Source organism: Oncorhynchus clarkii, unplaced genomic scaffold, assembly GCF_045791955.1.
Source record: "Oncorhynchus clarkii lewisi isolate Uvic-CL-2024 unplaced genomic scaffold, UVic_Ocla_1.0 unplaced_contig_14067_pilon_pilon, whole genome shotgun sequence".
NCBI classification, from domain to species: Eukaryota; Metazoa; Chordata; class Actinopteri; order Salmoniformes; family Salmonidae; genus Oncorhynchus; species Oncorhynchus clarkii.
Window position 1 is genome coordinate 30,001 of NW_027258420.1, and position 12,500 is coordinate 42,500.

The 12,500-nt window shown below is 47.1% G+C and overlaps 1 protein-coding gene across 1 annotated transcript in view; it reads left to right on the forward strand.

Annotated features, from left to right (window-relative positions):
• The window catches only part of LOC139396905 (intermembrane lipid transfer protein VPS13B-like), a gene marked incomplete at both ends in the record, with an annotated part of 74,402 nt that overhangs the window by 27,522 nt on the left and 34,380 nt on the right, over positions 1 to 12,500 (forward strand). The window contains 2 exons of the mRNA XM_071143833.1: positions 396 to 598; positions 7,121 to 7,379. Of these exons, the coding sequence (XP_070999934.1) occupies positions 396 to 598; positions 7,121 to 7,379 (462 nt within the window). The remainder of the gene's footprint in view (positions 1 to 395; positions 599 to 7,120; positions 7,380 to 12,500) is intronic.

Genomic DNA, 12,500 nt, shown 5'->3' on the forward strand with positions numbered 1-12,500 from the left:
AAAACCATTTTTTTTTTTCGTAGCAGAAATTTGCCCTAATTACACTTGCCGTTAACTACAATGCGTTATGAAAATGTGCCTGAAGCATGTTATAAAGCATGTTATAAAGCTTGTTATAAAGCATGTTATAAAGCATGTTATAAAGCTTGTTATAAAGCATGTTATAAAGCATGTTATAAAGCATGTTATAAAGCATGTTATAAAGCTTGTTATAAAGCATGTTATAAAGCATGTTATAAAGCATGTTATAAAGCATGTTATAAAGCATGTTATAAACCACTGCAAACCAACTCATTGTACGTTAGAGGTGTTTAAAGCTACAAGGTGCCCAGCTCTACGTTACACAAACCTTTTACTGATGGTTTATACTGTATGTCTCTCTGTGCTCCGTGTAGACCCGGTCCAGTCAGTCTCAGTGCTGTTGGAGCTGCAGGATATCCTGTTGAGGACGGGTCTGAAGGATCGGAGCCGTCTGCTGCTGGGGCCTTTCTCCTGTAGCGCCGCCCTAGAGGCCAGGTGGTGTAGGCACAGCAGCAGTCCTGAACCTGAGACTGGGACCCCTAAACTACTGCTGGACCTGAAGGGAGGCCTACTGCAGGTGAGCGGGAACACCCACAATCCTCTGGTTGGAGGCTCCCTGATTTCCTCCTCATTCCTTCCTGATTCCGGGAATTCTTCCAACCAGGTTTTCTGGGAAACTAGCAGAATTTAGAGAAATCTATCAGATTATTTACAACCCTGTGTGCCATTCTCACCCTAATTCAGTAACATAGAGTTAGTCCACCTTTCTGTCAGAGATCTGATGAGACCAAACATTTTCCCCATACTGTCATTCATCACCCTAATGACCTCACCCTAATGACCTCTACTGGTTATTCATCACTCTAATGACCTCTACTAATGACCTCTACTGGTTATTCATCACTCTAATGACCTCTACTAATGACCTCTACTGGTTATTCATCACTCTAATGACCTCTACTAATGACCTCTACTGGTTATTCATCACTCTAATGACCTCTACTAATGACCTCTACTGGTTATTCATCACTCTAATGACCTCTACTAATGACCTCTACTGTTATTCATCACCCTAATGACCTCTACTGGTTATTCATCACCCTAATGACCTCTACTGGTTATTCATCACTCTAATGACCTCTACTGGTTATTCATCACCCTAATGACCTCTACTGTTATTCATCACCCTAATGACCTCTACTAATGACCTCTACTGTTATTCATCACTCTAATGACCTCTACTAATGACCTCTACTGGTTATTCATCACTTTAATGACTGTTAGGGATCGACTGGTACTTCTACTGTTAGGGATCGACTGGTACTTCTACTGTTAGGGATCGACTGGTACCTCTACTGTTAGGGTACAGACTGGTACTTCTACTGTTAGGGTACAGACTGGTACTTCTACTGTTAGGGTACAGACTGGTACTTCTACTGTACGGTTCTGTGTCTCAACTGTTTTTTTGACTCAGAGATTCCTGCCTTCCTGTCCAAACCCCATCCCCAACACAACCCCCCATCCCCATCCTTAACCCCCAATCTCAACCCCAACCCCCAGCCCATCCCCAACCCCATCATTAACCCCCAACCCCATCCCAAACTCTCAACGCCATTCCCAACCCCATCCTTAACCCTCACCCCCAACCCAATCCCCAATCCCATCCCCTAACCCCCAACCCCATCCCGAACTCTACCCTCTCCTTAACCCCTAACCCCATCCTTAACCCCTAACCCCATCCTTAACTCCATCCTTAACCCTCAGCCCCAACCCCATCCTTAATCTCCAAACCAATCCTTAACCTGCAGGTGAGAGGGAACACCCACAATCCTCTGGTTGGAGGCTCCCTGATTTCTTCCTCATTCCTTCCTGATTCCGGGAATTCTTTCAACCAGGTTTTCTGGGAAACTAACAGAATTTAGAGAAATTTATCAGATTATTTACAACCCTGTGTGCCATTCTCACCCTAATTCAGTAAAATAGAGTTAGTCCACCTTTCTGTCAGAGATCTGATGAGACCAAACATTTTCCCATACTGTCATTCATCACCCTAATGACCTCACCCTAATGACCTCTACTGGTTATTCATCACTCTAATGACCTCTACTAATGACCTCTACTGGTTATTCATCACTCTAATGACCTCACCCTAATGACCTCTACTGGTTATTCATCACCCTAATGACCTCTACTGGTTATTCATCACTCTAATGACCTCTACTAATGACCTCTACTGGTTATTCATCACCCTAATGACCTCACCCTAATGACCTCTACTGGTTATTCATCACTCTAATGACCTCTACTAATGACCTCTACTGGTTATTCATCACCCTAATGACCTCACCCTAATGACCTCTACTGGTTATTCATCACCCTAATGACCTCACCCTAATGACCTCTACTGGTTATTCATCACCCTAATGACCTCTACTGGTTATTCATCACTCTAATGACCTCTACTAATGACCTCTACTGGTTATTCATCACCCTAATGACCTCTACTGGTTATTCATCACTCTAATGACCTCTACTAATGACCTCTACTGGTTATTCATCACTCTAATGACCTCTACTAATGACCTCTACTGGTTATTCATCACTTTAATGACCTCTACTGGTTATTCATCACTTTAATGACTGTTAGGGGTCGACTGGTACTTCTACTGTTAGGGTACAGACTGGTACTTCTACTGTTAGGGTACAGACTGGTACTTCTACTGTTAGGGTACAGACTGGTACTTCTACTGTTAGGGTACAGACTGGTACTTCTACTGTTAGGGTGAAGACTGCTACCTCTACTGTTAGGGTACAGACTGGTACTTCTACTGTTAGTGTACAGACTGGTACTTCTACTGTTAGGGTACAGACTGGTACTTCTACTGTTAGGGTACAGACTGGTACTTCTACTGTTAGGGATCGACTTGTACTTCTACTGTTAGGGATCAACTGGTACTTCTACTGTTAGGGATCGACTGGTACTTCTACTCTTTGGGTGAAGACTGGTACTTCTACTGTTAGGGTACAGACTGGTACTTCTACTGTCAGGGTACAGACTGGTACTTCTACTGTTAGGGATCGACTGGTACTTCTACTGTTAGGCTGAAGACTGGTACTTCTACTGTCAGGGTACAGACTGGTACTTCTACTGTTAGGGTACAGACTGGTACTTCTACTGTTAGGGATCGACTGGTACTTCTACTGTTAGGCTGAAGACTGGTACTTCTACTGTCAGGGTACAGACTGGTACTTCTACTGTTAGGGTACAGACTGGTACTTCTACTGTCAGGGTACTGCTGTAAGTGTTCCACATTACAACAGGGGGAAACTTCTTGACGTTTTGTCTAATGCACTTATTGCGAGCCATTAACAGAAAGATCAGTCACAACTCAACACTTAATACATAATCATACACTTCCTTCTGCAAATACTGAGTGTTTGTGGTGTTTTAATGAAGTCTTGTACAAAAACCACCCAAATTCCTCCGAACTTGAGAAATACCCACATTTTCCTGTTTGTACGTTTAGTCACCCTCCTCCACAGCAGAGTAGAGCCCAGTCTGGTTCTGTGTCTCAACTGTTTTTTGACTCAGAGATTCCTGCCTTCCTGTCCAAACCCATTCCCCAAGCCCTAGCCCAACCCCCCACCCCATTCTTATCCCCCTGCCCCATACTTAACCCCCAATCTCAACCCCAACCCCCAGCCCATCCCCAACCCCATCATTAACCCCCAACCCCATTCCAAACTCTCAATCCCATCCCCATCCCCAACCCCATCCTTAACCCTCACCCCCAACCCCTTCCCGAACTCTACCCTCTCCTTAACCCCCAACCCCAGCCTCAAACCCAACCCAATCCCCAACCCCATCCTTAACCCCCAACCCCATCCTTAACCCTCGAACCCATCCTTAACCCCAACCCCATCCTTAACCCCAAACCCATCCTTATCCCCTAACCCCATCCTTAACCCCTAACCCCATCCTTAACCCCCAAACCCATCCTTAACCCTCAGCCCCAACCCCTTCCTTAAACCCCAACCTTAAGCCCCAACCCTTAACTCCCAACCCCATCCTTAACCCCCAACCCCATCCTTAACCCCCACCCCCAGCCCCAACCCCATCCTTTACCCCAACCCCTTTCTTAACCCCCAACCCCATCATTAACCCCCGAACCCCATTATTTACCCCAACCCCATCCTTAACCCCCAACCCCATCCTTTACCCCAACCCCATCCTTAACCCCATCCTTAACCCCTAGCTCCTTAACCCCATCCTTAATTAACCCCTACCTCCTAGCCCCAACCCCATCCTTAACCCCAAACCCCATCCTTAACCCCAAACCCCATCATTAACCCCCAACCCCATCCTTTACCCCAACCCCATCCTTAACCCCATCCTTAACCCCTAGCTCCTTAACCCCATCCTTAATTAACCCCTACCTCCTAGCCCCAACCCCATCCTTAACCCCAAACCCCATCCTTAAACCCCAACCCCATCCTTAACTCCACCTTAACTCCCAACCCCATCCTTAACCCCCAACCCCAACCTTAACCCCCAACCCCATCCTTAACCCCCAACCCCTTCCTTAACCCCCAACCCCATCCTTAACCCCCAGCCCCATCCTTAACCCCCAGCCCCATCCTTAACCCCCAACCCCATCCTTAACCCCAACCCCATCCTTAACCCCCAACCCCATCCTTAACCCCCAACCCCATCCTTAACCCCCAACCCCAACCCCATCCTTAACCCCCAACCCCATCCTTAACCCCCAACCTTAACCCCCAACCCCATCCTTAACCCCCAACCCCAACCTTAACCCCCAACCCCATCCTTAACCTCCAACCCCATCCTTAACCCCCAACCCCAACCTTAACCCCCAACCCCATCCTTAACCCCCAACCCCATCCTTAACCCCCAACCCCATCCTTAACCCCCAACCCCATCCTTAACCCCCAACCCCAACCTTAACCCCCAACCCCATCCTTAACCTCCAACCCCATCCTTAACCCCCAACCTTAACCCCCAACCCCATCCTTAACCCCCAACCCCATCCTTAACCCCCAACCCCATCCTTAACCCCCAACCCCAACCTTAACCCCAACCCCATCCTTAACCCCCAACTCTAACCTTAACCTCCAACCCCAACCTTAACCCCCAACCCCATCCTTAACCCCCAACCCCATCCTTAACCCCCGACCCCATCCTTAACCCCCAACCCCAACCTTAACCCCCAACCCCATCCTTAACCCCCAACCCCATCCTTAACCCCCAACCCCATCCTTAACTCCACCTTAACCCCCAACCCCATCCTTAACCCCCAACCCCATCCTTAACCCCAAACCCCATTCTTAACCCCCAACCCCATCATTAACCCCCAACCCCATCCTTAACTCCACCCCAACCTCCAACCCCATCCTTAAACCCCAACCCCATCCTTAACTCCACCTTAACTCCCAACCCCATCCTTAACCCCCAACCCCATCCTTAACCCCCAACCCCATCCTTAACCCCCAACACCAACCTTAACCCCCAACCCCATCCTTAACCCCCAACCCCAACCTTAACCCCCAACCCCATCCTTAACCCCCAACCCCATCCTTAACCCCCAACCCCATCCTTAACCCCCAACCCCATCCTTATCCCCCAACCCCAACCCCATCCTTAACCCCCAACCCCATCCTTAACCCCCAACCCCATCCTTAACCCCCAACCCCAACCCCATCCTTAACCCCCAACCCCATCCTTAACCCCCAACCCCATCCTTAACCCCCAACCTTAACCCCCAACCCCATCCTTAACCTCCAACCCCATCCTTAACCCCCAACCTTAACCCCCAACCCCATCCTTAACCCCCAACCCCATCCTTAACCCCCAACCCCATCCTTAACCCCCAACCCCAACCTTAACCCCCAACCCCATCCTTAACCCCCAACCCCATCCTTAACCCCCAACCCCAACCTTAACCCCCAACCCCAACCTTAACCCCCAACCCCATCCTTAACCCCCAACCCCATCCTTATCCCCCAACCCCTTCATTAACCCCCAACCCCAACCTTAACCCCCAACCCCATCCTTAACCCCCAACCCCATCCTTAACCCCCAACCCCAACCTTAACCCCCATCCTTAACCCCCAACCCCATCCTTAACCCCCAACCCCATCCTTAACCCCCAACCCCAACCTTAACCCCCAACCCCATCCTTAACCCCCAACCCCATCCTTAACCCCCAACCCCATCCTTAACCCCCAACCCCAACCAAACCCCCATCCTTAACCCCCAACCCCTTCCTTAACCCCCAACCCCATCCTTAACCCCCAACCCCAACCTTAACCCCCATCCTTAACCCCCAACCCCATCCTTAACCCCCAACCCCATCCTTAACCCCCAACCCCAACCTTAACCCCCAACCCCATCCTTAACCCCCAACCCCATCCTTAACCCCCAACCCCATCCTTAACCCCCAACCCCAACCTTAACCCCCAACCCCATCCTTAACCCCCAAAACCATCCTTAACCCCCAACCCCATTCTTAACCCCCATCCTTAACCCCCAACCCCATCCTTAACCCCCATCCTTAACCCCCAACCCCATCCTTAACCCCCAACCCCATCCTTAACCCCCAACCCCATCCTTAACTCCACCTTAACCCCCAACCCCATCCTTAACCCCCAACCCCAACCTTAACCCTCAACCCCATCCTTAACCCCCATCCTTAACCCCCAACCCCATCCTTAACCCCCATCCTTAACCCCCAACCCCATCCTTAACCCCCAACCCCATCCTTAACTCCACCTTAACCCCCAACCCCATCCTTAACCCCCAACCCCATCCTTAACCCCCAACCCCATCCTTAACCCCCATCCCCACCCCCAACCCCATCCTTAACCCCCAACCCCATCCTTAACCCCCAACCCCATCCTTAACCCCACCTTAACCCCCAACCCCATCCTTAACCCCCAACCCCATCCTTAACCCCCAACCCCATCCTTAACCCCCAACCCCATCCTTAACCCCCATCCCCACCCCCAACCCCATCCTTAACCCCATCCTACCCTGTACAGTAGTAACCTGTCTTGTAATATTCTCCTTGTTTGTGTTTAGGTGTTCTGGGGCCAGGAGCATGTAAACTGTCTGCGGCTGGTGTATGAACACCTGCAGGCCTACCTCCAGAGGAACCAGGGATCTGGGTCAGGGGCTGGGACTGGGTCTGGGGCTGGGTCAGGGTCTGGGACTGGGTCTGAAGAGGAAAAGCCCCCCATTGACACCCAGTCACCCCCTTCCCCTGAATCCCCCTCCCCCAGGACAGAACACAGCTCTGATGACCTCCGCACCGGGCTGTTCCAGTACATACAGAACTCAGGTAACCATCATACCTCACTACTACCTATTCACCTGTTTCTCAGGTAATAACACACTGTTACTATCTATTAGATACAGGACTCAGGTAATAACACACTGTTACTATCTATTAGATACAGGTAATAACACACTGTTACTATCTATTAGATACAGAACTCAGGTAATAACACACTGTTACTATCTATTAGATACAGGTAATAACACACTGTTACTATCTATTAGATACAGGACTCAGGTAATAACACACTGTTACTATCTATTAGATACAGGTAATAACACACTGTTACTATCTATTAGATACAGAACTCAGGTAATAACACACTGTTACTATCTAATAGATACAGGACTCAGGTAATAACACACTGTTACTATATATTAGATACAGGTAATAACACACTGTTACTATCTATTAGATACAGGTAATAACACACTGTTACTATCTATTAGATACAGGTAATAACACACTGTTACTATCTATTAGATACAGGACTCAGGTAATAACACACTGTTACTATCTATTAGATACAGGACTCAGGTAATAACACACTGTTACTATCTATTAGATACAGGTAATAACACACTGTTACTATCTATTAGATACAGGACTCAGGTAATAACACACTGTTACTATCTATTAGATACAGGTAATAACACACTGTTACTATCTATTAGATACAGGACTCAGGTAATAACACACTGTTACTATCTATTAGATACAGGACTCAGGTAATAACACACTGTTACTATCTATTAGATACAGGTAATAACACACTGTTACTATCTATTAGATACAGGACTCAGGTAATAACACACTGTTACTATCTATTAGATACAGGACTCAGGTAATAACACACTGTTACTATCTATTAGATACAGGACTCAGGTAATAACACACTGTTACTATCTATTAGATACAGGACTCAGGTAATAACACACTGTTACTATCTAATAGATACAGGTAATAACACACTGTTACTATCTATTAGATACAGGACTCAGGTAATAACACACTGTTACTATCTATTAGATACAGGACTCAGGTAATAACACACTGTTGCTATCTATTAGATACAGGTAATAACACACTGTTACTATCTATTAGATACAGGACTCAGGTAATAACACACTGTTACTATCTATTAGATACAGGTAATAACACACTGTTACTATCTATTAGATACAGGACTCAGGTAATAACACACTGTTACTATCTATTAGATACAGGACTCAGGTAATAACACACTGTTACTATCTATTAGATACAGGACTCAGGTAATAACACACTGTTACTATCTATTAGATACAGGACTCAGGTAATAACACACTGTTACTATCTATTAGATACAGGTAATAACACACTGTTACTATCTATTAGATACAGGTAATAACACACTGTTACTATCTATTAGATACAGGACTCAGGTAATAACACACTGTTACTATCTATTAGATACAGGTAATAACACACTGTTACTATCTATTAGATACAGGACTCAGGTAATAACACACTGTTACTATCTATTAGATACAGGACTCAGGTAATAACACACTGTTACTATCTATTAGATACAGGTAATAACACACTGTTATTATCTATTAGATACAGGACTCAGGTAATAACACACTGTTACTATCTATTAGATACAGGACTCAGGTAATAACACACTGTTACTATCTATTAGATACAGGTAATAACACACTGTTACTATCTATTAGATACAGGTAATAACACACTGTTACTATCTATTAGATACAGGACTCAGGTAATAACACACTGTTACTATCTATTAGATACAGGTAATAACACACTGTTACTATCTATTAGATACAGGACTCAGGTAATAACACACTGTTACTATCTATTAGATACAGGACTCAGGTAATAACACACTGTTACTATCTATTAGATACAGGTAATAACACACTGTTATTATCTATTAGATACAGGACTCAGGTAATAACACACTGTTACTATCTATTAGATACAGGACTCAGGTAATAACACACTGTTACTATCTATTAGATACAGGTAATAACACACTGTTACTATCTATTAGATACAGGTAATAACACACTGTTACTATCTATTAGATACAGGACTCAGGTAATAACACACTGTTACTATCTATTAGATACAGGACTCAGGTAATACCACACTGTTACTATCTATTAGATACAGGACTCAGGTAATAACACACTGTTACTATCTATTAGATACAGGTAATAACACACTGTTACTATCTATTAGATACAGGACTCAGGTAATAACACACTGTTACTATCTATTAGATACAGGTAATAACACACTGTTACTATCTATTAGATACAGGTAATAACACACTGTTACTATCTATTAGATATAGGTAATAACACACTGTTACTATCTATTAGATACAGGTTATAACACACTGTTACTATCTATTAGACACAGGTAATAACACACCTCATTACAGTCAATATGGCAACAGGACAGCAGAATATGGAGACGTTGGTGTGAAAGACCTTTATAATTATATAAGGTGGTGGTGGAACAGAACGATCAGGGCTTCTGCACATGGAATAGAACGAGTTCCCAAACACTCTTTAGCCCCGCTTGAACAGAAAGGGGATCGGGGCTTCTGCATGTGGAATAGAACGAGTTCCCAAACAGAAAGGGGATCGGGGCTTCTGCATGTGGAATAGAACGAGTTCCCAAACACTCTTCAGCCCCGCTTGAACAGAAAGGGAATCGGGGCTTCTGCATGTGGAATAGAACGAGTTCCCAAACAGAAAGGGAATCAGGGCTTCTGCATGTGGAATAGAACGAGTTCCCAAACAGAAAGGGAATCAGGGCTTCTGCATGTGGAATAGAACGAGTTCCCAAACACTCTTCAGCCCTGCTTGAACAGAAAGGGAATCGGGGCTTCTGCATGTGGAATAGAACGAGTTCCCAAACAGAAAGGGAATCAGGGCTTCTGCATGTGGAATAGAACGAGTTCCCAAACAGAAAGGGGATCAGGGCTTCTGCATGTGGAATAGAATGAGTTCCCAAACACGCTTCAGCCCCACTTGAACAGAAAGGGGATCGGGGCTTCTGCATGTGGTCTCAGAGAGGAAGACATTACAGTCTGTTTCCAGTAAAACACAGTTTGTTCTCCTCCCTGGGCACGCTGTCTTCCTCCCGGACTCTCACACACGGTGGAGAGAGATCAAACCCTCTCCTGTCCCTGTCAGCTATCTGCCCTGTCAGCCGTGGTCAGTCAGTCTCTCCTCGCCCTATCAGCTATCTGCCCTGTCAGCCGTGGTCAGTCAGCCTCTCCTCTCCCTATCAGCTATCTGCCCTGTCAGCCGTGGTCAGTCAGTCTCTCCTCTCCCTGTCAGCTATCTGCCCTGTCAGCCGTGGTCAGTCAGCCTCTCCTGTCCCTATCAGCTATCTGCCCTGTCAGCCGTGGTCAGTCAGTCTCTCCTCTCCTTGTTTGTTGCATCGTTCCTCTGGTCTTTGATGCGTTTAATACAGCTCTTTCCTCTTAATGGAGACAGGAGGCCTTCCTTCCCAGCAGTAAAAACAGTAGAGAGTCTGTCTGCAACATGTTGTGACCGACGGCCAGGGAGCTGGTGCTGGGTGGGGGGTCCTCAGACCTGGGTTCAAATAGCATCCGTTTTGTTAATTTGACTCTTTGATTGTTCGTGTCTTTGAGTAGCTAGCTGGGCAGGATGTGTGACTGACGGCCAGGGAGCTGGTGCTAGAGGGGGGGGGGGGGGGCAGTCCTCAGACCTGGGTTCAAATAGCATCCGTTTTGTTAATTTGACTCTTTGATTGTTCATGTCTTTGAGTAGCTAGCTGGGATGACTCCATTGGTTCCACGGTGCCAGGCGGGCTCAAACAACGAGCCCAGATTAGAGAAAACAATACTAGTATCAGTCAGTTCTAACCGTAGTCCTGAGGCCACGGTGACGGGAGGCAGGAAGTAGCAGTTGGGTCGGTACGTTCCCTAGAAGCGCAAGGTAGTCCTGAGGCCACGGTGACGGGAGGCAGGAAGTAGCAGCTGGGTCGGTACGTTCCCTAAAAGTGCCAGGTAGTCCTGAGGCCACGGTGACGAGAGGCAGGAAGTAGCAGCTGGGTCGGTACGTTCCCTAGAAGTGCCAGGTAGTCCTGAGGCCACAGTGACGGGAGGCAGGAAGTAGCAGCTGGGTCGGTACGTTCCCTAGAAGCGCCAGGTAGTCCTGAGGCCACTGTGACGGGAGGCAGGAAGTAGCAGCTGGGTCGGTACGTTCCCTAGAAGTGCCAGGTAGTCCTGAGGCCACTGTGACGGGAGGCAGGAAGTAGCAGCTGGGTCGGTACGTTCCCTAGAAGTGCCAGGTAGTCCTGAGGCCACTGTGACGGGAGGCAGGAAGTAGCAGCTGGGTCGGTACGTTCCCTAGAAGTGCCAGGTAGTCCTGAGGCCATGGTGACGGGAGGCAGGAAGTAGCAGCTGGGTCGGTACGTTCCCTAGAAGTGTCAGGTAGTCCTGAGGCCACGGTGGCAGGAAGTAGCAGCTGGGTCGGTACGTTCCCTAGAAGTGCCAGGTAGTCCTGAGGCCACGGTGTCGGGAGGCAGGAAGTAGTAGCTGGGTCGGTACGTTCCCTAGAAGTGCCAGTTAAACAAGACATGAAGGAGAACGGGACCATGAAAGCAGCTCTCTTCATCCATAACATTACCAAACACAAGCTGAGTCACTGTGAAAACAACATATCGTCTACCTTCAAGTGGGCTGCCGAGATGGAGAGAGAAACAGAGAGAGATCAGAGACAGACAGAGAGACAGCGAGAGTGAGACAGAGTGAGACAGAGAGAGAGAGAAAGACTGAGAAAGAGAGAAAGACAGAGACAGAGAGAGAGAAAGAGAGAGAGAGAGAAAGACAGAGAGACAGAGAGAGAGACAGAGAGAGGGAGAGAGAGAAAGACAGAGAGAGAGAAAGACAGAGAGAAAGAGAGAAAGAGAGACAGACAGAGAGAGAGAGAGAGAGAGAAAGACAGAGAAAGAGAGACAGACAGAGAGAAAGAGAGAGAGTGCTGCAGATCTAATAGACTACAGAGAACTAGACTAGAGGACAAATTAAAACATATTTTCTGGCACGAGGAGCCCAGTGTTTGTTCCCCTGAG